Source organism: Capra hircus, chromosome 22, assembly GCF_001704415.2.
Source record: "Capra hircus breed San Clemente chromosome 22, ASM170441v1, whole genome shotgun sequence".
NCBI classification, from domain to species: domain Eukaryota; kingdom Metazoa; phylum Chordata; class Mammalia; order Artiodactyla; family Bovidae; genus Capra; species Capra hircus.
Window position 1 is genome coordinate 44,211,088 of NC_030829.1, and position 24,076 is coordinate 44,235,163.

The following is a 24,076-nucleotide window of genomic DNA, read 5'->3' on the forward strand; positions in this document are numbered from 1 at the left end:
GAAAATCTGGAAAATAAACGTAGCTGCTGCTGCTGCTGCTGCTACTGCTGCTGCTGCTGCTAAGTCGCTTCAGTCGTGTCCGACTCTGTGCGACCCCAGAGACGGCAGCCCACCAGGCTCCCCGTCCCTGGGATTCTCCAGGGAAGAACACTGGAGTGGGCTGCCATTTCCTTCTCCAATGCATGAAAGTGAAAAGTGAAAGTGAAGTCACTCAGTCATGTCTGACTCTTGGCGACCCCATGGACTGCAGCCCACCAGGCTCCTCCATCTATGGGATTTTCCAGGAGAGAGTACTGGAGTGGGGTGCCATTGCCTTCTCCAGAAATAAACGTAGAGATTTGTGAAAATGAAAATAAAAATCCTCCATAGTCAGGGCTTCCCTGGTGGCTCAGTGGTTAAAAAAAAAAAAAAAAAATCCTCCTGCCAATGCAGGAGACACAGGTTCAATCCCTGATCTGGAAGGATCCCATATGCCTCAGAGCAACTAAGCCTGGGAGCCACAACCACTGAGCCCTAGAGCCCATATGCCACAGCAAGAGAAGCCACCATGAGATGCCCTCACGTAGCGACTAGAGAGGAGCCCCCACTTGCCACAACTAGAGAAAAGCCCAAGCAGCAGACCCACCAAAAATAAAAACAAATAAATAAAATAAAAATCACGCATAGTCCCACCACTCAGGGGTAACCCCTCTTATCATTTGCAATTTAAATAGGGGTCTTTCTTCTCTTCCTTAACTCTATTTGTGAGACTTTCCTATTTTCATTAAGCATCTCTAAAAAAAGAATGTTTTTTCCAAGTTTTATTAGCATATAACTTGACATACGGCTGTACTGTGTAAGTTTAAAGTATACAGCATAATTTGATTTGTATGTATTGTGAAATGATTACCACAACAGGTTAACATTCATCATCTCATAGATACAAAGGAAATAAAACAGTATTCTCTCAGGAAGAATGCTTTACAGATTTGCATGTCATCCTTGTTCAGGCCCTTCTCTGCATGGCTCTGCCCTTAGGAAATGAGCTGCCAAAAGGAGCACAGAAGAATGCTTTTAACAACCGTGCAATATTCCATTGGGTGATCACACTGTAATTTATTGAACTAATCCCTATTGTCAGGTATTTTAGGCCCTTTCCACATCTTTTGCTTTTATAGTGTTTTCTCCTCCTAAAAGTTACCTTAGTGGAGGTCCCATGTAGAGGTATTTAGTCCAAGTAGTTTAGACAAGTGTCTGCTATTTGCTGATAAATGAAGTCATATAAACAAGTACTAATGGCAGCAGAGCAGTCAGTGGTGAAATAACAGTGATAGGTCATACCCTTTTCCTATGATCACCTACCAGGCACTTGGCCAAACCCTTGATATGCTTTATCTTATCAAATCCTCACTACTACTTTGTGAGGCATTTATTACTATGTCCCTTCCCTTCTACAGATAATCTGCCTCCAATGCAGGAGATGTGGTTCGATCCCTGGGTCAGGAGGATCCCCTGGAGAAGGAAATGGCAACCCACTCCAGTATTCTTGCCTAGGAAATCCCATGGACAGAGGAGTCTGGCAGGCTACAGTCCGTGGTGTTGCAAAAGAGTCAGACACAACTGAGTGGCTGAAACAATTTACAGGTAAAGCAACTGAAATCCAAAGAGATTTCCAAGGTCCCTCAGCCACTGAAGTGACTTCACACCAGGTCTGTTTTACTCCACAGCCTGTGTTCTTAACCCATGTTTTGGAGTTTCGTAGTTGAAAGGCTAGACTCAGTTCCCTTCCAGCATGTACCTATGCCAGTCACTTAATCCTCTGGTAGTTGGATTTTTTATCTATCAAAACGGGGCAAAACATGAGAACCTGTCCAATGCCTCTGTCAGGATTAGTATGTGATGTATGTGAAGTTGCTCAGTTGTGTCTGACTCTTTGCAACCCCATGGACTGTAGCCTACCAGGCTCCTCCATCCATGAGATTTTCTAGCCTAGAGTACTAGAGTGGGTTGCCACTTCCTTCTCCAGGGGATCTTCCTGACCCAGGGATCGAACCCAGGTCTCCCGCATTGTAAGCAGATGCTTTACCGTCTGAGCCACCAGGGAAATCCTGTCAGGATTAGAATCTGAGGCAAATGTGATAGAGGCTTCGTAGCTGATAAATGTTATTTCTCAGTTTAAGTTAATTACTCTGATCAAATTTTGTGAAAGAGTCTCCTCCAGGACACTGAGAACCCTTCCCCACCCCCACCCCCCACCACTGTACTTTCTGGTTTAATCCATTGTAGTAGCAGCGCAGACCCATGCGTTCCTCTTACAGTCCCACCCTGACCTCCAATCCATTTAACTGTAAGTCGTCTGCTGCAAAATGGCAATGGTCAGTGTAGAGGATTTCCCTGGCTCGAACCCTTTATTGGAGTGCGTTATCTTTGGCCATAGAGACCTTCTGTTTTGGGAAAAGGACAAGGGAGTGCCCCACTGAACAGGGAGCAAATCTGTTCCATCATGCCTATCATGCCGGGTCTACATTTCCTCCGACACGTGTAAAGGCTTTTTCCCCACCTCCAGCATCTTTTCCATATACCCAATCCAGGCATAAACGTGAGCACCCATTTCCTCAATCTGCAGTATCTGCGCCTGCTATGGCCATTGTTATTGTAGCTGCCAGTGGTTATGAGCTTTGGGTTTTTGACAGATTTGCTGGGCCAGTTTCCCTCATGGAAACTCTTGTTTGTTCTGGAACATTTTTTATTCCAGGCCCAGATTCCCCACAACAAGGGGTATCGCTGTGCATGTTTCTGTTTTGTATCCAGTCCCTCCCAGGGCTGAGTCCCTTACTTTGAAGTGAGCCTCTCCTGCTCACCCTGTACTCCTGGCATCTAGTGGTGAGAGGTGAGGATCATATTAAACATCCTGTGCTACCCAGGACAGCCCCTCACAACAAAGGCTGTTCTGGCCCAAGACGTTAGTGGTGGCAAGGTGGGGAGTCTCTGCCGCAGGCCGAGAAGTAGCCTGACCCTCATCTGTTTGGGCGCACACATCCCATGATGCTTAAATCTTACCCTAGAGGAAGCAGGGTAGGATATTGGTTAAAAATTGTAACGTGTTGGGGGAGCTGGACTCAAACAGACCAGATGTGGGTTGTCATCCTGAATTCACTGTTGACCTGGTTTAAATTCTGGAGCACCATTCATCAGCTACATGACCTTCAGCAAAGCATCACCCTCTCTGAGCCTCAAGTTCCCTCATCTATAAACATGGGTAGGAATCCTCACCTTTTGGACAGAGAAGATTAAAGCCCCCCTCACAGGCAAGCAATGACATTCCCTCATTAAGCAAACTTGTTGAGGACCACCATGTGCCAGCACAGATGACTCCATCGGTGAATAGAACAGATGGAGATCCTTGGCCTTCAAGGAGCTTACCTTCTCCTGGGAGGAAACAGACATGTCAGAATCGAACTAGTAAGTGATATCCCAGAGCGCATGGTGACGCAAGAGCCAGAGCAGGGGGGTGGCCGGTGGTGGGGCACTAGAAGGCATGCGGCTGGTCTCCTCTCCCAAGGCAGCCTCCTCTTTGGGTTTTTCCTCCCAACAGCAGTCACCTTGTTCTCCCCTAGCTCCAGTCCTTTCATCTAATTGTGCTGAGCTGTACTAGTGACTGGTGAGGGTGTGGTCAGCCCCACCCATGAGCATGGCTTGGGGCTGGTTGGCTGTGAGTTGCCTCCAGGGCCAGTCAGTCGCTGACCACACACCTGTCTGGCATTCTTTATTTCTTTTGGATTCTTCATTTCAGCATCCTTCCCCCTTAGAAGTGGAGTTTTAAAAAGACAAAGTGTTTGTTTTCGTCCATCCTAATTAAATTACTACACAATTGCGCTCAGCTCACACACTGGCTAAGTAGCACTCAAAATTCTCCAATCAAGGCTTCAACAATATGTGGACCGAGAACTTCCAGATGTTCAACCTGGATTTAGAAAGGACAGAATAACCATAGATCAAATTGGCAACATCTGTTGGATCATCAAAAAAGCAAGAGAGTTCCAGAGAAACATCAACTTCTAGTTTATTGACTGTGCCAAAGCCTTTGACTGTGTGGATCACAACAAACTGTGGAAAATTCTTAAAAAGATACCAGGCCACTTCACCTGCCTCATGAGAAATCTCTGTGCAGGTCAAGAAGCAACAGTTAGAACTGGACATGGAACCATGGAATTGGGGAAGGAGTACATCAAGGCTGTATATTGTCACCCTGTTTGGTTAACTTTGCAGAGTACATCATGTGAAATGCCAGACTGGATGAAGCACAAACTGGAATTGAGATTACTGGAAGAAATATCAATAATCTCATATATATGCAGATGAACCACCCTTATGGCAGAAAGTGAAGAGGAACTGAAGAGCCTCTTGATGAAAGTGAAAGAGGAGAGTGAAAAAGTTGGCTTAAACGTCAACATTCAAAAACAAAGATCATGTCATTCGGTCCTATCACTTCATGGCAAATAGATGGGGAAACAATGGAAACAGTGAGAGACTTAATTTGGGGGGCTCCAAAATCACTGCAGATGGTGACTGCAGCCGTGAAATTAAAGGACGCTTGCTCCTTGTAAGAAAAGCTATGACCAAAGTAGACAGCATATTAAAAAGCAGAGACATTACTTTGCCAACAATGGTTCATCTAGTCAAGGCTGCGGTTTTTCCAGTAGTCATGTATGGATGTGAGAGTCGGACTATAAAGAAAGCTGAGCACCAAAGAATTGATGCTTTTGAATTGTGTTGGAGAAGATTCTTGAGAATCCCTTGGACAGCAAGGAGATCAAACCAGTCAACCCTAAAGGAAATCAGTCCTGAATATTCATTGTAAGGCCTGATGCTGAAGCTGAAGCTCCAACACTGTGGCCACCTGATGCAAAGAACTTACTTGCTGGAAAAAATCCTAATACTGGGGAAGACTGAAGGCAGGAGGAACAGGGGATGACAGAGGATGATATGGTTGGATGGCATCACTGACTTGATGGACATGAGTTTGAGCAAGCTCTGGGAGTTGGTGATGGACAGGAAAGCCTGGCATGCTGCAGTCCATGGGGTTGCAAAGAGTCAGGCACAACTGAACTGAACTGAATTAAAGGTGTAAATCAGAAGTTTGCTTAATCAAAGAGCCAGTCATTATTCCTAAAACTGAGCAAATGCATGCCTTCTTCTTAACTTGGACTCTGAGAAGACTGGTTCCCATCTCACCAAAACCTCCTCATGAAGCATGATTTGCCTGTAAACAGCAGGTGCATGCACAGTAAGTCACTTCAGTCATGTCCAACTCTGCAGCACTATGAATAGTAGCCCAGCAGGCTCCTCTGTCCATGGGAGTCTCCAGGTAGGAATACTGGAGTGGGTTGCCATTTCCTCCTCCAGGGGATCTTCCTGACTCAGGGATGGAACTCAAGTCCCTTATGTCTCCTGCATTGGCAGGCAGTTTCTTTACCACTAGCACCACCTGGGATGCCCAAACAGCAGGCACAACCCCTATAGTGGAAAGAGCTCAGGTTTTGGACTCCCGCAGATCTAGTATTGTATCCTGAACCGATACCTTAGCCTTCCTGAGCCTCAGTTTACTCATAAGTAAAATGGGAATAAACTCCCACCTTGCAGGGTGCTTGTGAGGATTGGAGAGAACTTATGAGAAGTGCTAAGCAGGGGCAGGTATATAATGGTCCCTCTGTGATCTATGGGCTTCCCTGATAGCTCAGTTAGTAAAGAATCCACCTGCAATGCAGGAGACCCCAGTTCGATTCCTGGGTCAGGAAGATCCCTTGGAGAAGGCGTAGGCTACCCACTCCAGCATTCTTGGGCTTCCCTCGTGGCTCAGCTGGTAAAGAATCCACCTGCAATGCAGGAGACCTAGGTTCTATCCCTGGGTTGGGAAGATCCCCTGGAGAAGGGAAAGGTTACCTTCTCCAGTATTCTGGCCTGGAGAATTCCATGGACTGTATAGTCCATGGGGTCGCAAAGAGTCGGACACAACTGAGCGAATTTCACTTTCAGTTTTCTGTGATCTCTGTGGTGAACTTCATCCCTGCCCCTTCCACTTTAGCCCCCGAGCCTAGCAGTCGGGCAGTAAGGAAACACAACGCCAGGAATTCTTAGAGATAGGACTCACCTGGTATAGCTCACTTGTCTGTTTTTTCCCCCAAAACTGCAACGGTAGAAAATCTCCAACTCTGGGAAATTTTTCAATAAAAACATAAAAATATGTCCAATCCTATGTTCAGAACATGAAACTGAAATTAAGATGTATTTTTTCCCTGTCAGATCGATAATAATATCATGTTGATGAGTGTGTAGGAAAGGAACTGTCATATGCCCTTCTGGGGAGTATCAAGTTGAACAGACTATCTGAAGGTCAGTTTGGCAGTACATATCAAACATTAAGAAGTGGCTACTTCTCAGACCAAGGAGTTCTATTTAAGGAATCTGCTTTACAGAAATACCAGCACAAATACCTAAAGGATGTTCACTGAGTCAATTTTTATAATAGCCAGACACTGGAAACGATTTTAATGTCCATCAGTTGTAGGTTGATTAAATCCATGTGGTTCATCCAGATTATGGGACACTAACACTGTAGCCATTACAAAGAATGGGTGACTTAAGAGGTACAAACTATATAAAATAAATAAGCTACAGGGATATATTGTACAGCACAGGGAATATAGCCAATATTTTATAATAACTATAAATGAAGTCTGATCTATAACATTTTGAATTACTATGTTGTATACCTGAAGCTAATACAATATTATAAGCCAGCTGTACCTCGGTTTTTAAAAAAAAGATTGGGTGACTTCAGGGTGATGAAAATGTTTTCAAACTAGAGGTGGTGGTTGCATGCACTGTGAATGTACTAAAGTCCACTGAATTGTTCACTGTGAAAGTGGTTAATTTCATATGATGTGCATTGTACCTCCATAAATTCTTATTTTTTTTAAGAATGAGTCTTATAACATGGAGAGACATGTTGTTGAGTAAAAAGAGAAGATGTGTTTTCTGTGAATGTTAGCAAATGCATAGGAAAGGTTCAGAAAGATCTCAAACCTACAGCAGTTACTTCTAGAAAGTGGACTTAGAAAAATGAGGGGATTTGTACTTAATTTTATGTACTTTTATATGAAAATTCAAAGTTAGCATACAATACTTTCAACCTGGTGGTGGAGAGGGGAAATTTGAAGTTGGTCAGGGACTGAAACCGTAACAAAGAAGGCGGTTGATGTTTTCAAGTGAAAGTGGAAAACGTCTTTCATTTTGAATCTTCCTTTTCGTGTTTTCCTCCCTTTCTGCTCTTCAGTTCCCACCCCAGCTGGCATCAGAACTGCAAACTGAGATGAGAGAGTCTCTTGATGACTCACTTTGCTTGTTTTGACCTTTCCGTGCCTGTAGCTAATTGATTTTTAGTGCTGGAGGGATCTGCAAGCATTAGTCTGGTCACTGTTTATTATAAGGGCCTGTTTTCAAGAGATCCCAAGGATTTGCGAGGTACTGTTAGTGAACTGTATTTGGAGCAAGTGCTTTCTTGGCCAGCCCTGGGCTGGTCCGGTGATCGTGAGCTCATCCCTGAGCCCAGAAGCTCACAGACACCTGTGCCAGCCTGCAGAGCAGTGTTGCTGTTTGAAGCTTCCTGCTTCCAGGAAGTTGTGGTCGTACTCTGAAGCCCCTTGGCAGTCTCTTTTTAAATTTTTCATATTTACTCGTTATTCTTGATTGATGAAAAATTGTAAACGAGGGAAAAAAATACCCATAATGTAATCAGACGGAAACAATAGAATTTTGTGGCGTTCCTTCTGTATCTTCGCTCATGTGCACTTTTTCATAAAGTGTTCATGTACAGATTTGAATTCTGTTCTTATTTTGATTTACAAAGAAGGGATTTTTAGCTGTTAAACTATCTCAAAAAAAAAAAAAAGCCACAGAACTATCTCAGAATTGTCTTAATAGCTAGATAACATTCTATCAAGCAGATGTGCGTATATGTGTGCAGGCTCTTTGTGACCCCGCCAGGCTCCTCTGTCCATGGGGATTCTCCAGGCAAGATTTCTGGAGTGGGTTGCCAAGCCCAGAGGATCTTCCCAACCTAGGGAGCATACCCAGGTCTTCTCCTGTGCCTCCTGCCTTGACAGGCGGATTCTCTACCATAGTGCCACCTGAGAAGCAGACTAATTCTAATGTACTCAGCAATGTTATGGATAGTTCTTTTAAAATATACTTTCTTAAATTTTATTGTTGAATCTCAAAATATTTGAAAGCTACCTTAGAAGGTCTCAGTGATGATGACTCATATTTCACATACAAAATCAGTTCCTACCCTCAGAAGTTTCTAGTTCAGAGCAGATGACCATAAGTATCATGAAGTGATCATCACTCTACCAGAGATATGTCCAAATGGTTCTGGGAAAGGATGGGAGAACATTGGTACAGGCTCCTTAGAGGAGGTGTTTGCATTATACCTATCCCAAGGACAGTTAGGAGTTCACCAGCAAGGCAAGGAGAGAAAAGCATTCCAGAAAAAGAAGACTGCTTGAAGGAAGCACAGCTAGTGGGAGAGCATTCATTTAGGGCATATCTGGCAGATAACCGCGTAGAGCTGGAGAATAGGGGGTTCATGGTTGAGTGCTAGGAGGTGATCCTAGATGTACAGACTGTGGGCAGATTACAAGAGGACTTGCCCAGCTAAGGAGTTGGAACTTCACATTGTAGGCCATAGACATGTGGCCACAGCCATGGCAGGGAACTCTTGCTCAATAAGAATGTGACTTTTGAGCACAGCAACACCTCGTTGCTTTGGCAACATTTCCAATAAGTGTGTTGAAATCTTCTAGGATGAAGGCTGAAGATGATGCACTCAGCTTTCTTCTTGATTATTTGCATTTGTCAAGAGAAAGCACTGTGCTGGCATGTCTCAGCCACCCAGGAAGACTTTGGATGATTAGACCACCCCAAAGTCCACTAGAACCTCTTTGGAAAATAAGAAAAATAAGGCGAGACTGGTGTCCTTTGCTGCCAAGATGGTAACTGACAGAACCACAGCTGAGGTGAATGTAAACCGAAAGGGGAGTGTATCAGCCCCTTAGTCTTTGCATGACTCTTCCTGGCTTCAATCACACTGAGATCCAGGGGCTCAGATGGTGTTGGTAGAGCTTGCTGTTCCCTTCCTCCCCTCTGTGAACTCTCTCCTTCTTTTGTTCTGTGTGTCCCTTTATGCTCTCCTGTAGCATACACAGTCTTCTGTGTGACCAGATTGAGTTGCTGCAAGAAACTGCTGCTAATGTTATCTTTTAAGCTTATAGTCCTGAAGGAACGGTCATCTGTTCTTTCTCCCATGGAGCACACAGCAAATTCCAGGGAATTAGGTCCCCTCTCTGAACCAGGGTGGTGGGGTACTCTGATTGGTCAGGTCTGGGGGAGTCTGCCCAAATGAAGTGAGAGGGGTTACCCAAGGAGAGTGGGCTGTGTTCCCAGGAGAGTAGGCCTACTAGCCAGATGTTGGGTTGGTTTGTTTTTTGGAGAACATTCACTTCTGTTAACCTTTGTTCTTCTGGAGAGCAGAGGTGTCCACTGAAGAAAGCAGAGCCCATCCCTTGACCGAGAGCTGCCTGCGCGCACTCATTTGACCTGAAGTGCTCTTATGCTGTGGTACACAGGGTTAGCCCAGTCTCGCAGAACGGATACTCCCAGCACGTCTCTGAAAGCGGCCCCTTGCCCAATTTTCCTTAGCACGTAGGCGAGAGACAATGCCTTACTTCCCGCGGGCCTCGTGGCATTTTCCTCTCCTCCTTGCACATGTCTGATTTATGTTCTGTCAGTGACAGGAAGCCACTCAAATGATCCACGCAGTCCTGCTGCTGTGCCTGTGACGGTTTGTTTTTCTCATTGTTCAGCGGTCCATCAGCTTCCGCAGTGAGAGCCGTCCCGACCTCCTGGGCCCCCGACCCTGGTCCAGGAATGCTGCCCCCTCGAGCACAAAGCGGAGAGACAGCAAGCTGTGGAGTGAGACCTTCGATGTGTGCGTCAATCAGATGCTCACGTCCAAGGAAATCAAACGGCAGGAGGTAGGCTGGGGCCCCTGCAGTTGGGGGTGTGTTTGGAACAAGGTGCACTATGGGTGAGAGCCAGGCCGCATCTATGCCCCTGTCTCCAAGTGAGTTCTTCACCACATCGTTAGAAGGAGGGCGAATGGGGATGTCAGACCTTGTAAGGGACCGAGAAGCCAGTATCCAGCCGGTTTGGTATGGCCCTGACTTTAAAAAAAAACTGATGTGGGGACTTCCTTGGTTGTCCAGTGGCTAAGACTTGGTGCCCCTAGTGCAGGGGGCCCAAGTTCCATCCCTGGTCAGAGAACTAGATCCCACATGCCACAGCTAAAGATCCCACATGCTGCAACTAAGACTGAGAGCAGTCAGATAAATCAGTAAATATTAGAGAGGAGAAAAAAAAGAAAGTGATTGGAAAATCTGATTTTATAAAGAAGATGAATCAGAAGTATCTGTTTAGGATCCTAGCATTCCCAGAAATAATCACATTAATTATATCGTAATAGCACCTTCTGGAATATTTTTAAATATTCAGTTTCTGAAACTTTGATCCAGTTTTATGGAAGACTTTAGTATGGAATGCAGTTAATTTCGTTCCCTATAAATTTTCTGCATCTGTAGCTCTAGATGGCTATGATAATATTACTTTATAGGGAACTTGTCATGTGCCAAGCTGTGCTAGACACTTCAAAGGTGTATCATCTAGAGAAATCCTTGGAATATCTTTTCCAGTAGAAAACCTGACATTGGCGGAAGGAGTATTTGAGAACTGTCTAGGTTTTTGACTTAGCAGTTCTTTTCTAGGACTTTATCTGCCAGGCATACTTGTACGTAGATGAAACAAAGTACGTGTAAGGTTATTCATCACAGAAACATTTAAAACAGTGCCAGAAAGAACCCGGACATCTATTATCAAGGCCTGGTTCCATAATGAATGCCCATACCTTTTGTAACTTTAGAAACACAAGTGTTGGCTAAGTGGATAAAACAAGACACAAAGTAGGGTGTTATAGTATGGCACCATTTATGTAGAAGAAGGAAAAATGAGTGTGTGTGTATATGTGTGTGTATCTGCATGAAAGTGAAAGGTGCTCAGTCATATCCGACTCTCTGCAACCCCATGGACTATACAGTCCATGGAATTTTCAAGGCCAGAATGCTGGAGTGGGTAGCCTTTCCCTTCTCCAGAGGATCTTTCCAACCCAGGATCAAACCCAGGTCTCTTGCATTGCAGGCGGGTTCTTTACCAGCTGAGCCACAAGGGAAGCCCAAGAATACTGGAGTGGGTAGCCTATCCTTTCTCCAGTGGATCTTCCCAACCCAAGTCAAACCATGGTCTCCTGCATTGCAGGAGGATTCTTTACCAACTGAGCCATCAGGGAAGCCCTGTATTTGCTTATAGATGCATAAAATATTTCTGAAAAGATGTATAAGGAGCTGGTAACATTGTTGACTCCTGATAGGATAACTAGATGGCGAGAAGGAGGCGAGAGGGAAGTTTTCACCATGTGGCCATTCCTATGCTATGAATTTTGAACCATGTGGATGTATTATCTATTTTTAAAAATGAATAGGTAATTTAAACATAATATGTACACTAATAATATCATTTGCAGAAATATTAACAGTGGCAAAATTTTTAACAGTGGTTAACAAGATGATATTGTGGATGATTTAAATTTTACAGACTCTTTATATTTTTCTGTCTTTCCCCAAGTGTGAATAGTGTGCATGTATAACTTGGACTTTCTGATAGTAGGAAGGAAAGATGGGAGGATTGGTTCTGCAGATGAGGAGATTATTAAGGTACAGGGTTACCCACCTAGAAAGTTGCAGAGGTGGGATTTGAACCCAAGTCTGTCTTACTCCAAAGCCCATGGTCTTCATGCTTTCCACCCACACAGATGCCTGCCCACCATGTACCCCACTACAGCTTCTGTGGTCCTCCTCTGCTGGGGACCACACTGAGCTCTGGTGAAACAGACATACAAGGAAATCTGAGGAAGGTCCAGTTTCCTCCTCCAGGGGATCTTCCCAACCCAGGGATCAAACCTGAGTCTCCTGCTTTGGCAGGCAGTTTCTATACCACTGAGCCACCTGGGAAGCTCCCAGGGTCCAAGTAAAAATAGTTAATTGTATTGTGCCTACCCACGTCCTGGACTTGATAATGCTCTATAGTTATATAAGGTGCCACCAATGCAGGAGGCTGAGTCATGGCTATACAGATCCTCTCTGTATTATTTTTGTAACTCCTCATGTGAGTCTATAATTATTTCAAAATAAAAGGTTAAACAAAATATAGAGTACCAGGAGGTCATGACGTGGAAACTTTACTGGACCTTGAGAGGGGTCACCGTGCACTGGCCTCCAGCACAGCGGCCAGCCTCCACCTGTGGCCAGGGAGCACGTTCATCACCCCACTGTTCACCAGGCCCAGGGGTACAGGTGCTCTCCACGCCTGCTGCTTTCTTCCCTCTAATTCAAAACACATGCCGTAGCCCCTGAACCATCACCACAAACATACAGTCCTTTAATAACGTTAAGTTTGCCAACAGTTTAGACTCTTAGGTGAAAGTGAAAGACTGTTCTGTGCATCATAGCTCTTAGATTAAGATGGCTTAATAGAGCCAAATTAGAGATGGTTCATTTTCACACAGCCAGCTCCTGTGCTTTTATTTATTGTATAGGGTGAAGGTGAGAAGTAATTTAGAATGAATTAACTTCACCAGACATTTAGAGTGATAAAATATTGGATTCTTCTTACAATGCAGCCATAACACAAGTGGCTGATAGGAATAACGCTCTCTGTTGAGATTCACCTTCTGTTGAATAGAAAGAAGACAAATTGTGATGGCCCAGTTAATAATAATTCCATATCCATCACTGAGAACAGACCCTGTATCATTTATTAAGATTGCCATTCACAACCAAGACACAGACTCCCAACCATGGCTCAAATTCTAATTATTTCACCTAAACTAACTTTGTCTTGTTCAGCTGCATCAAAATTCTGTAAGTGAAAGATGACTTGTTGGATGGGAAGCATATATGGAAACTCTTTTTCCCACAAACAGATAAGCGCATGACACAGAAGTTTTGCATAATTGTTTCTTTGTTGTTTTTAATCACTAGATACAATTGCTTTGGGTTAATTTAATGTTTTAAGAATCCTGTAAAAATCCTGAAGAAATAAGTAGATTTGAGGCTTTGAGCACTGGCACCAGCATCATTTGAATTTGGTCTCATAAATGAAAGTTTAGTAAATGTGTGTTACCTTTCCTTGCAGGCGATCTTTGAGCTTTCTCAAGGAGAAGAAGATTTAATAGAGGACTTGAAATTGGCAAAAAAGGTACATTCAGATCCAGTGGTCCTTTGAGTCACCTCCTGCTTATGTTCCTGAGTAATTTCACAGTTCTAAGACTGTACTTTATGGTCACTCTTTTTATGACTAAGACAGGTCATAAAAGATCGAGAAGCACCTACAGACCAAGCAGTCCGGAAAACGGCTCGAAGCCAGAAGACTCGAGACCTGACGCCTTTAGGGCTGGCACCTGTGCATGTCTCTAACACACGTCAAAGAGTACCTCGTTTTAATCAGAAAGTGTTCATGAGGCCTGGCTTCACATGTATTTCATTGTCCTAGAAGTCTCACAGGCAGGACCCCCTCAGCCCCGGGAGGGAATGTGCAGACGTCTGAAATGGGAATGCTCGTTTGAGTCCCCTAAGTGGGTAAAGTCGTTCGTGAAGGCAGTTGAATACTGTCTTGTAAGTTAGGGTCTTTCATATGGAAAATTGTCTGTAATCACTTTGTGTGTGGGAAGGGAGAGGAAATTCATGCCTTGTAGTCTGTATAATCTTGACAGCCATCCTGCCTCAAAAACCTTTCCATTGTCCCCCGTGGAGGCTAAAATCCAGACTTCTTCCTGTGACACTCACAGCTTTCTCAAGAAATTACAGGGTTGGAAAGATGCTTCCCTCCTTCTAAGTGTCCTTGTGTGTGTGAATGTGCTCAGTTGCTCATTCATGTCCCATTCTGTGCGACCCCATGGGCCGTATATAGCCCGCCAGGCTCCGTGTGTCCATGGAATTCTCCAGGCAGGAATACTCATGTGGGTGCCATTTGCTTCTGCAGGGGATCTTCCCGACCTGGAAACCTAACTTTATGCTAATATCAAGTCCCGTCTATAGCATTCCTGAGAGAGGGCCATCTGAGCTTTTGTTGGATACAGCCAACAAAAATTGAGTTTTGGGCAGGGCTGAAGGTGAAGAAGATGGGGAGGACAGAGAAGGCATTTAACTCTAGGAGACCTCTTGCTGGTCATAAGTCCAGCTCCTCCTTCCTCCCCCAAGATCAACCTCCTTACCTTTTTCACTTGTATCCTTTGCTTTGCTGGCCCTGCCTCCTGCAGACCCCTCCCTTTCATTTCAACCATCCAAGTCTACCTGTCCTCCAGAAGCAAACTGAAATACCAGTTCATTCCACAGTATTTACTACCTCCTTCTCTGTGCCAAGCACCTCATCTTTAAAATATCCAGTAGCCAATCCACCTCTAATTCTCTGATCTACTAGAGCAGTTATCATCTGGTGAATTTTTGCTGCCATGTGACATCTCTCCTATTTTTAATCTTAAACTTTTTTTTAATATTAATTTTTCCACACCTGTTTTTTTAATCTTCCCAGTGAGCTTTATAAAACTCCTTGAAGGCAGGGACTGTGCAGTCTGTCTTTGCAGTGCCTTGGGTATAATTGTGTATGCATGTATTATTCATGATCAACCCAGTCAATCCTAAAGGAAATCAGTCCTGAATATTCATTGGAAGGACTGATGCTGAAGCTGAAACTCCAAAACCTTGGCCACCTGATGTGAAGAACCAATTCATTGGAAAAGACCCTGATGCTGGGAAAGATTGAAGGCAAGAGGAGAGGGGAACAACAGAGGACGAGATGGTCAGATGGCATCATCGACTTGATGGACATGAGTTTGAGCAGGCTCCGGGAGTTGGTGATGGACAGGGAAGCCTGGCATGCTGTAGTCCATGGGGTTGCAAAAAATCGGACACAACTGAACAACTGAACTGAACTGTGGTTTACTTACCATTAATAAGAGATGATAAGATTGGCAGAGATTTTGCCCTCTCTGCTTCAATTTCATAGTAAAGGATGCCAAGCACCTTTTTCCCCCTTCACAGTTTAAATATAGAAATATTGAAAAATAACCTAGTGGTAACTAATTTTGTACACAGTGGGAATTTTTCAAGCTGCTGGACCTTCAATAAGGTTAATTTTTAAAACATTATATAAGTCAAATCTGCTCTATATTTAGAATTCCTGCCCTTTCTGAGATGTAAGATATACTATGGAAAGAAAAAAAAAAAGCTTGAAAAAAATCAGCTTTAGTTTATCAACAACTGCAAAGGCTGAAGGCAGTACCGGATTCTCATCTGCTCCAACCACACCCATTTGCTGTTTGTGCAGCATTATGGGAGAAGTCACTGGGGAAAGCCATATACTCTGTTACTGCATAGGGCCTCTCAGAAGCCATTTACATTAACAGCTTGCTTTTTCTGATTGTAAATGCGTGCTTCCATCTCTTGCCCTTCTTGTGCAGGCCTATCACGACCCTATGCTGAAACTCTCCATAATGACAGAACAGGAGTTGAATCAAATTTTTGGAACACTGGACTCCCTGATTCCTCTCCATGAAGGTATAATTTTGTTCCCAGGATGAGTCGTGACTTGTAGCATTAACTGAGTTGTCTTATAACAAGTCACGGTTATGTAATAACGTGAGTAACCCAGACTTTCCTAGCCCTGTTCATATTTTGAGTGCCTAACAAAATAAGGACTCTGTTTGTTTCTCACCAGACCTCCTTAGTCAGCTTCGAGATGTCCGCAAGCCCGATGGCTCGACTGAGCACGTCGGTCCCATCCTCGTGGGCTGGGTAAGAAAAGTTCTCTGATTTTGACTGAAGATGATTTTCAGTAATGTCAATGGAGTTTCATTTTAGCTGGACTTTTTTGTATAGGCAAACTTTTGGTTTCACATCAGAAAAATTAAAATGGCAAGTTTCTAGTTTAATTTATATTTGTTAGCCTTTATCACCTCAGAGCATAGAAACAGTTTTTTTCTTATTATAAATGAATTGCATTTAAAGATAACATGGCCTTTGTGCAATGAAAGAGGTAAAGGCACACATGAAATTGTTACTAGTTTCACATCAAATTAAGTAAAACTAATTAATATTCATATCACTCCAATTACAAATATAGCTATTACCTCTTTCATCCTAGTGAATATTTAAGGACAGCTTCCTGTGCATCACTAAGAAAGCTTAATTTGGGCTACCAAAAAAAATTTTTTTTCCCTTATGGTCAAATGTCATTTCATAAACGAGGTAATAACTAAATACTGTTAATGTTTAGCACATATCTGATCCTAAGTAACTTCTTACGAGAGCTGGGTATTATGTTGATATGTACCCCAACATAACCCATACCCTTTCATAATTGAGGAAATCAGTTGTGACTTTAGATTATGGTTGGTTCTGGGGCTGAGTTAGTGTTTTACCAAGTGCTTACAGTGGTGGTTCAGTTGTAGTTTATTTTAGACAAGGTATGCACTTTCTGTTTTGCCACAGGCCCCGCTGCTCCCTATTATGCATTTCTATTTCCCTCTGTAGGTCCTTGAGTGTTCCACCCCTGCCCCAGGTGTTTTTCATTTGTTAAGAAGCAGATAATGAAAGCAGATTACTTTGAAGACTTCTTCCAGGCAGTATGAGGTCCCTCTGATCCACACAGTGTTCCAGAATAGGCAGGAAGTGCCACAGTAGCAGTGCTAGAGTCATTCCACTATTTGGAGAGTGTGTGAAGATTATCAATCCTATTACCATGTGAGTTGTGTTTATGAGGTTACACTTTATTTGTATATTAACCTTCCTAAATCTTCCAGCAAGTAAGCTTTTCTTACCTTAATGCTTCTCCATTACTGCCTTGATCAAGAAACTTGGATGGTTTCATGACTTAGCTTTAGTCCAGGAGTCAGTTTTATCACTGAGGCTGAAATATCCCAAGGGTATATGAAAGTCAAGTAATGTTCTAAGATGAATAATTGAGAAAATGTGCCTTAATATTTCAAGAGAGATCATTCATCTTATTTTTTTTTTAACTTTCATTTTATTATGAGCCCTGGTAGATGTCTTAACTTCGTTAGCCCACAAAAAAATTTCTCTAAAAAGAGTCAGCCAGCTGGAGACAGAGGAGGTGTAATGAGATGAGAGAGTCTGCCCTACTCCTTCTTAAACTTCTTCAGTCTGTGGACTGCTTTGGTGGGGGAAGGAACAAGTTCAGAAAGGCACGATGACTCCTGTTTTTGATGAGACGGCAGTGTACAACTATAAGGTTTCCTTAGACATCATATACAAATTGTCTGTTCATGCGAGAAGCAAAAATGAACGCAGTCTGCTACTTTTCTTTTTCTGAAACAAATGCACTTTTGTTAGGAAATTGGTTTGATTTGAGGGTAGGTTTTGTAGTCCTTTTCTGTACTTACACCAAAGATGTTTGACCATGCCAGTCCATTGCTGTCTGGACACTTAGACATCAAATGGGAACTTGCAGCTTGAAGAGCAGCCTAAAATCACACAACTGGCCCATTGTTACCAGATCTCATGGGAAATGGTCCTTATTTATCAGGCCTGATGAGCTGTTAAATGTTTTGCCTCTCTTCACTGCAGATGTGTCCGTGCGAGTGGGCATTGCAAACCAAGGGGTGCATCTGTTTGAGTTCTGGTCTTTTTAACAGAACAAAATAAACATCTTAGTAGACTTTGAATGAGAAAAGTCAAAGCCCATTCCACCCATGAAAAATTGATTTATTTCCCCCCAAAGGAAAAAAGTGGGCAAAAAAGCTCTTTTAAACAAGTAAGCTGCCCAAGTGGGATTGCCCTGACCAGTCCTTTTGACCTTAGAATGAATCAATTGCTTTTACTTTAAAGACCTTAAAGAGAGTGGTGGGTTTTTTTCAGGGAACCACCTTCTTTACTGGAGATCAGTAACCATGGGCTGGCCTGTTCTCATAAACCTCCCTTTCTCATAAAGAAACAGCTTCCCAAATTACATCTTCATGCTAACATTTTTTTAGTAATAAAATAATTTATCAGTGCTACTGAGCAGCAAGTTCTCATGTTAATTTGGGTTCTAATTAAATTTTCATTCCAAAGAGAGAGTCAGGGTACACGGAAGCAAAAAAAAAAACACAACAACTTTGTTCTATCACTTTTCATAATATTAGGAAGGTAGAAAGAATTTCTTTAAAAAAAAAAAAGAGAAAGCATTTCCTTATAAATTCTTGATAGTCTAAAAATGGGGAGTACTTCAGAACTCTCAGGGGTTGTGGGAAGGACAAACACACTTCAGAGTGGTTTTGTCTCCAGCTAAGCAAGTAGTTTGGCTTCTCTAAACCATAATTTCTTCAATAAAAATATTTTTGGAGTAAATAATAACAGCTAGTAGCTACCAATTCTTAACTGGGAACCAACCTCCTGTTAACACTTTTTATCTGCTGTATCTCAACGTCTCACTAAAAGAGGATATTAGTATGTGCATTTTGTAGGTGAAGAAAGGCTTCTGAAGGGTCCCTTGACTAGTAACTGAGTTAGGCTTTGAATGTGATTCTCCCTGTTCTAGAGTTATTGCACAGTATTTGGAAACCAAGATATGTGTATTCTTCATTCCCTATCTGGTTATAGATCACTTGTGGCTTTTTCTAGCCAGTGAGCTGTACCAGATAGGTTTTCAGGTTATGCTCAGGAAATGAGGACCCTGTCAGGTGTGAACACAGGATCAGAGCCAGATTTGGTTGCCATGGCAGCGGGGCGGCATGGTCAGAGAGAGTAACGGCCCATTGGACAGCAAGCGATAGCGTGGTCGGGGTGCTTAGCTGGATTACATCTGATGGTTACTACTGATTTGTTTCTCCATAATGAAAACATTGGCCATTTCCAAGTCTTTTTAAAAGGCAAGGAAATGGAAATGAAATTAAGAGGGCCTGAGTCTCTTTCGAATTAACTCTGAAGATCTGAATTACAAGCCACAGTGCCACATGTGGGGTGTGTCTGTGTGTGTATAAGTCCCAATTATTATTACTTTCAAACACAGCATAGAGAAAAGAATTTCTGCAGCCCTTTTAAATAGAGAGGTTTTTCTGTTTCCATTACATGTAAGGAAGGTAGATGTTTCCAAGAAATGTTAAACTCGACAGTGAGCTTTTTAAACTTGACTTCCATGGTATCTTGTCTGATGTCAGTCACTGAGAAAATAATTTCGATAAAAGGTGTAAAAGAAGCAGCAGGACAGTTAAATTTTGACCCGTTTTTCAAATGCTGCTGCAGCTTATTTTTAAGCTGAGTTCATAAACCATCAAATGTTATCTAATCCAGTAATCCATTAAACATTCATTTATTAGTTCTTTCAAAATACAAACTTTGTCTGCTGTATAGTGGGCCTAGTGCACAGCACTGAGGATGCAAAAATGAAAGACCCTCTCACCACCATCTCACACTGAATCCTTCTACAGAACAGGCGTTGTGGTGGATGTGACTTCCTAGTCCAGGGAGGGAAGCAAACGCTGCAGGACCGTTGCCTGCATTTTATTGCCTCTGATGACCTTCTGGAAGCTGACAGCTTGTACATGAGGGTGCCATCATAGGGAGGGGTGGAAAGGGGAGATGAGCAGCCCTTTCACTGAGTCTTTGACCTTGTGTTTGCACCTTGTAATGGGATATGTCAGGGAAATTAGTATTTGGCTGGAAGGAAGATGATGGACTCAAAAGTGTTCCAGCGTCTTCAAGTTTATTCTTTGCAGAGGGCTTCCCTGGTGGCTCAGTGGTAGGCACCTGCCTGCCAGTTCAGGTGATGCAGGTTCAATCCCCAGGTCAGGGGAGGGGTGGAGAGCCCTGGAGAAGGAAATGGCAATGTTGGCCCTCCAGTATTCTTGCCTGAAACATCCCGTGGACAGGGGAGCCTGGCAGACTACAGTCCACGGGATCGCAAAAGAATCAGCCAAGATTTAGTGACTAAACAACAACAACAATAATCTTTGCATGGAATTGTGATATTAACCATAAGGTATATTCTGGTGTGTCAGAACTAATTTAAAAGACGTTTGTAAATGCTTTCTGCATCTAATTTTTTACTAATTATACTTCTAACTTCTTGGATTTCTTTATAATTGGTCTACCTTGGAATCAAGTACTTTAAAACTAATGTAGGTAGAGGTGCTTGCTCTGGGCCATGCAAAAGTCTGGGCTGTGGGGTCTGACTCCTTTCTTTTTGTGCCATCAACTCTTCTAGATTAGTTTCTTATTAATAATTTTAAAAGAACCCTTATTAAAAATTATTCTTTCCTCTCACCAGATACTTTTGAAAGTTTAAGACAATTCTGTATGCATATGCAGTAATCCTCATTTAGGAAAATTCTGAATTGTGCACATATACAGTAATTCCAGTTCTTTTGCGTCTAGCTTAGATTGACAGAAATGCAAACAAATTATTGAGGTCTTAGTAACCAAGAAAGTAAACATGCCGCTAAGAAAATAACTGTGCAAGCAAGCCGGAGCCTAAAGAGCTATCTGCCTATTGCCTGCCATTTTGAAGATTCCATGTGTGTCTCCTCCAGCCTTGCAAACAGAGAGATGTTGGGCAGGCCTGGAGACCAGTTAGGCTTTGTTGAGTCCCAATGAGTGATGTCAGCGTGTAGCTTCAGAGCATACTTATTTTAATGCTGCACCCCTCCTTTCATGTTCCTTTCTTAGCTGCCTTGTCTCAGCTCCTACGACAGCTACTGCAGCAATCAAGTAGCTGCCAAAGCTCTGCTGGACCACAAAAAACAAGATCACCGAGTCCAAGATTTCCTGCAGCGATGTTTAGAATCCCCCTTTAGCCGAAAACTAGATCTCTGGAATTTCCTGGATATTCCACGAAGCCGTCTGGTGAAATACCCTCTGCTGCTTCGAGAAATCTTGAGACACACACCAAATGATAATCCAGATCAGCAGCACCTGGAAGAAGCTGTGAGTTTCTTTCTTTCTCCCCTTGGTCTTTCCCCAGTGGTTGTAAAATTGGGTAAATGTGTGAATGAAGGGTCCCTGGGTACTAGGACACAGGAATCTTGGATTCAGGGCTGGACTGAGGGTGGTGGTTTATTAGGGACTAAAGCATACACATATCTTGATTTCCAACATGACTTGACCATGTTTTGATTTTGTCAATCAGTGCTATTCCTAATCTGTGAAATGCAGTATTTACATGAAATGCACTCTAAAGTCCCTTTGATTCTAAAGTTTCTTGATTCTGAATAGGTGACTCTATAATCTGTTTGTTGCAATTCCTGATTATTAGGGTAAGATCTCTGTAGAGATTTTAAATTGAATAGCTTTGTTTAGTTAGCAAATGGAGGTTGCCTTTTGCCTTTTACCGAAGCCCATTTGTGAAATCAGCACCCATTTGAAACCCAGCTGTCCTTGGCCCCAGATTGATGCATAGAGCCTAGTCAAATCTACTCACCAGTGACTGTATTGGGTATGGGGCTGGGTGGTTTGGGAAATATGGATTCTTCCCTAGCAGCAATTTAAGACCAGGAAAAATCAGATCCATATCATGGGATGTGGTGAACTGTGACATTTGCTCAGAGAGCTCAGTTCTGGTTGCAGTGCTCTGCAGGACAGGGTAGAGGAGATGACAGGCCAGAGGAGCAAACAGCCAGGGCAGAGGTGTAAAGAAATGACAGGGTACGTCATGCCAGCGAGTGCCATTGACCAGTTTGCCTGCGGTTGATAATAGTCAGAAAACAGCAAGAGAAGGGACTGAGGGTGGTGGTTCACATTGGGTATGCAGTTGTAAATATCAATTTGAGACCCTTTTCCTTTCTTGTGCTTTTGTTTCTTAAGTAGCTTAGATTCAGGTTCTAATTCCAGCGCTGTCACTGACAAGCTGTGTGATCTTGGACATGTAACATTGCATCTGTAGCACAGGGGACAGCAGAGACTAGGACAGGGAATCAAGTTGGAAGGATGTTGCACTGGTCCAGATGCATGGTCTTGGAAACCTGCTCAGGGAGTTAGCAGTGAGGATGCAGAGACCAGTTCTAATAGTTCATTCCCTGACTGGATCTGGGACAGTAACAAGCTGATAAACAGAGGTGACTGGAAAATCAATCAGAGTCGGTGGAGCAAACTGCCCATCTCTTCCCAGAGAGGGGCTTAATAACATCGGGTGGCCAAAGAGTTTTCTGTAAGATGGTATGGCAAAAACCCAAATGAACATTTTGGCCAACTCCATAGTAATTAGTAGCAACAACAGTAGTAAATAGTAACAGCAACAACAATAACAACAATAACACCTGCTGACATGTATTGAATACCTAGTAAATCATGTTTATGTGATCGTCTAATGGGTTATGTATCTCATTTAACCCTCATACTAACCTATGAGAAAGCTGTTCATGTTAGGGCCATTCTCCTTTTCCAGATAAGGCATGGGGGTATTAAATAATTCGCCCAAGTCTGGGCCAACAAGTAATGAAGTTGATATCCAAACCTTGTCAGTGTAAACGGCCACTCTTATGACTTCTCCACTTCTTTGTGCTCCTCTGCCACAGAGCTGAAAGACGGGCTTCTTTTTTAAGCCCCTCTTGTTTCTGGAACTACAGAAATCTGTCTAGCTACCAGGCTTTATGGAAGGCCTCACCAATCCAGAGCTGGGCCAGTTGTCCGTGTAGGGACAGAGAAGAATAGGAAGGACTCTCCTGATTCACAAGGTGTTTGAGGTGTCTGGCAGGCCCAGCATACAGACCAGGCTCCCAGTCCAGCACAACGGGGAACGCAGGCCCGAGATGAGGCCCAGCTCACTTCATGTCTGTTTTTATTACTCGGAAGAGCAATACTGTGGCCTCCTCTCCATATCCCAGCAAGTGTGTGGTCTGTAGGAATGAGAACAACAGGGAACTCGAACTAGTCTAAATAATTACTTTTGTGAAGAACACAAGCCTACTCTGGGTTTTCCAATAAAGATTTCTTCTTTTTAAAATGCAACATGAAAGAATAATGCTTTGTTTAAAAACAAGAAGAGAAAAAAAAAGTAAGCTAAAGTTTGAATTTAAAAACAGATAGATAAGAATACGATTGTTTGCAATACACCAGTTTCCTTAGTGCATAAAATTCTTCAGGCAAATTTGCCAAGTTCTTCATGCGAAGTTAGGTGTGAAGCATGGTATACCTGCATTTGAAAATGTCTGCAAAGCAAGTCTTCTAAATGTCCATTTACACTATATAGGCACAGCAATTTTTTTTCCTCCTCTTTACAAAATCCTTGTGGCATTATCCTGGATGAACAGAAATGTTTAGCCCTGTACTCTTGAATGCATCATGAATGTTTGATAACCATAAAATCCATACTACCATTGTAGCTTAACTAATATGTCCCCTGAATAAATTTTCCTCCTCTGAGAAGAAAAAATCAGGGAACTCTAAATAAATTTCTTCTACACCAAGCGTTCAGTCTTATGATTAGATCTAAGGAAAGATCTTCCTTTTTAATATAGTGTGTAAACTACCACATCTGTATTAGAATTGCTTAATAGTGCTTTGAAATGTTGATAGAAATTTCCCCCTAAAGAGAACATCTTAAAATAGGACTTTGGATACTTGTATATTCCAGATCTGGTTGTTTACTGTTTTGTATTCTAAGGATTGTTTCAGTCAGAAAATTATCCTGTAAACCATCTCTTCCCTCTGCCTGCCACTGCTCTAATTCCCTAAAAAAAAAAGAAAAAAAAAAGCCACTGGAATCAATGGAAAGAACAGTCCTCTTTTTTTTTTTTTTTGATGCAACTACAGTGAAACCTGCTATTCTTGGTCCATGTCAGGAGCCAACGAGTAGATGATATTACCTCACAAGGGGCCAGACAGACAGGGCTTTCAGAGTCTACTTGGAGCATGACGATTCCAGCATGTGGGGGTTTAAT

The 24,076-nt window shown here is 42.8% G+C and overlaps 1 protein-coding gene across 5 annotated transcripts in view; it reads left to right on the forward strand.

Annotated features, from left to right (window-relative positions):
* ARHGEF3 (Rho guanine nucleotide exchange factor 3) overlaps positions 1-24,076 on the forward strand; it is a 311,339-nt gene that overhangs the window by 276,720 nt on the left and 10,543 nt on the right. For all 5 annotated transcript variants that reach the window (XM_018038210.1, XM_018038211.1, XM_005695830.3 and 2 more), the window contains 5 exons: positions 9,903-10,073; positions 13,342-13,404; positions 15,665-15,761; positions 15,922-15,998; positions 20,868-21,125. In XM_018038210.1, coding sequence (XP_017893699.1) covers positions 9,903-10,073; positions 13,342-13,404; positions 15,665-15,761; positions 15,922-15,998; positions 20,868-21,125 — 666 coding nt within the window. The remainder of the gene's footprint in view (positions 1-9,902; positions 10,074-13,341; positions 13,405-15,664; positions 15,762-15,921; positions 15,999-20,867; positions 21,126-24,076) is intronic.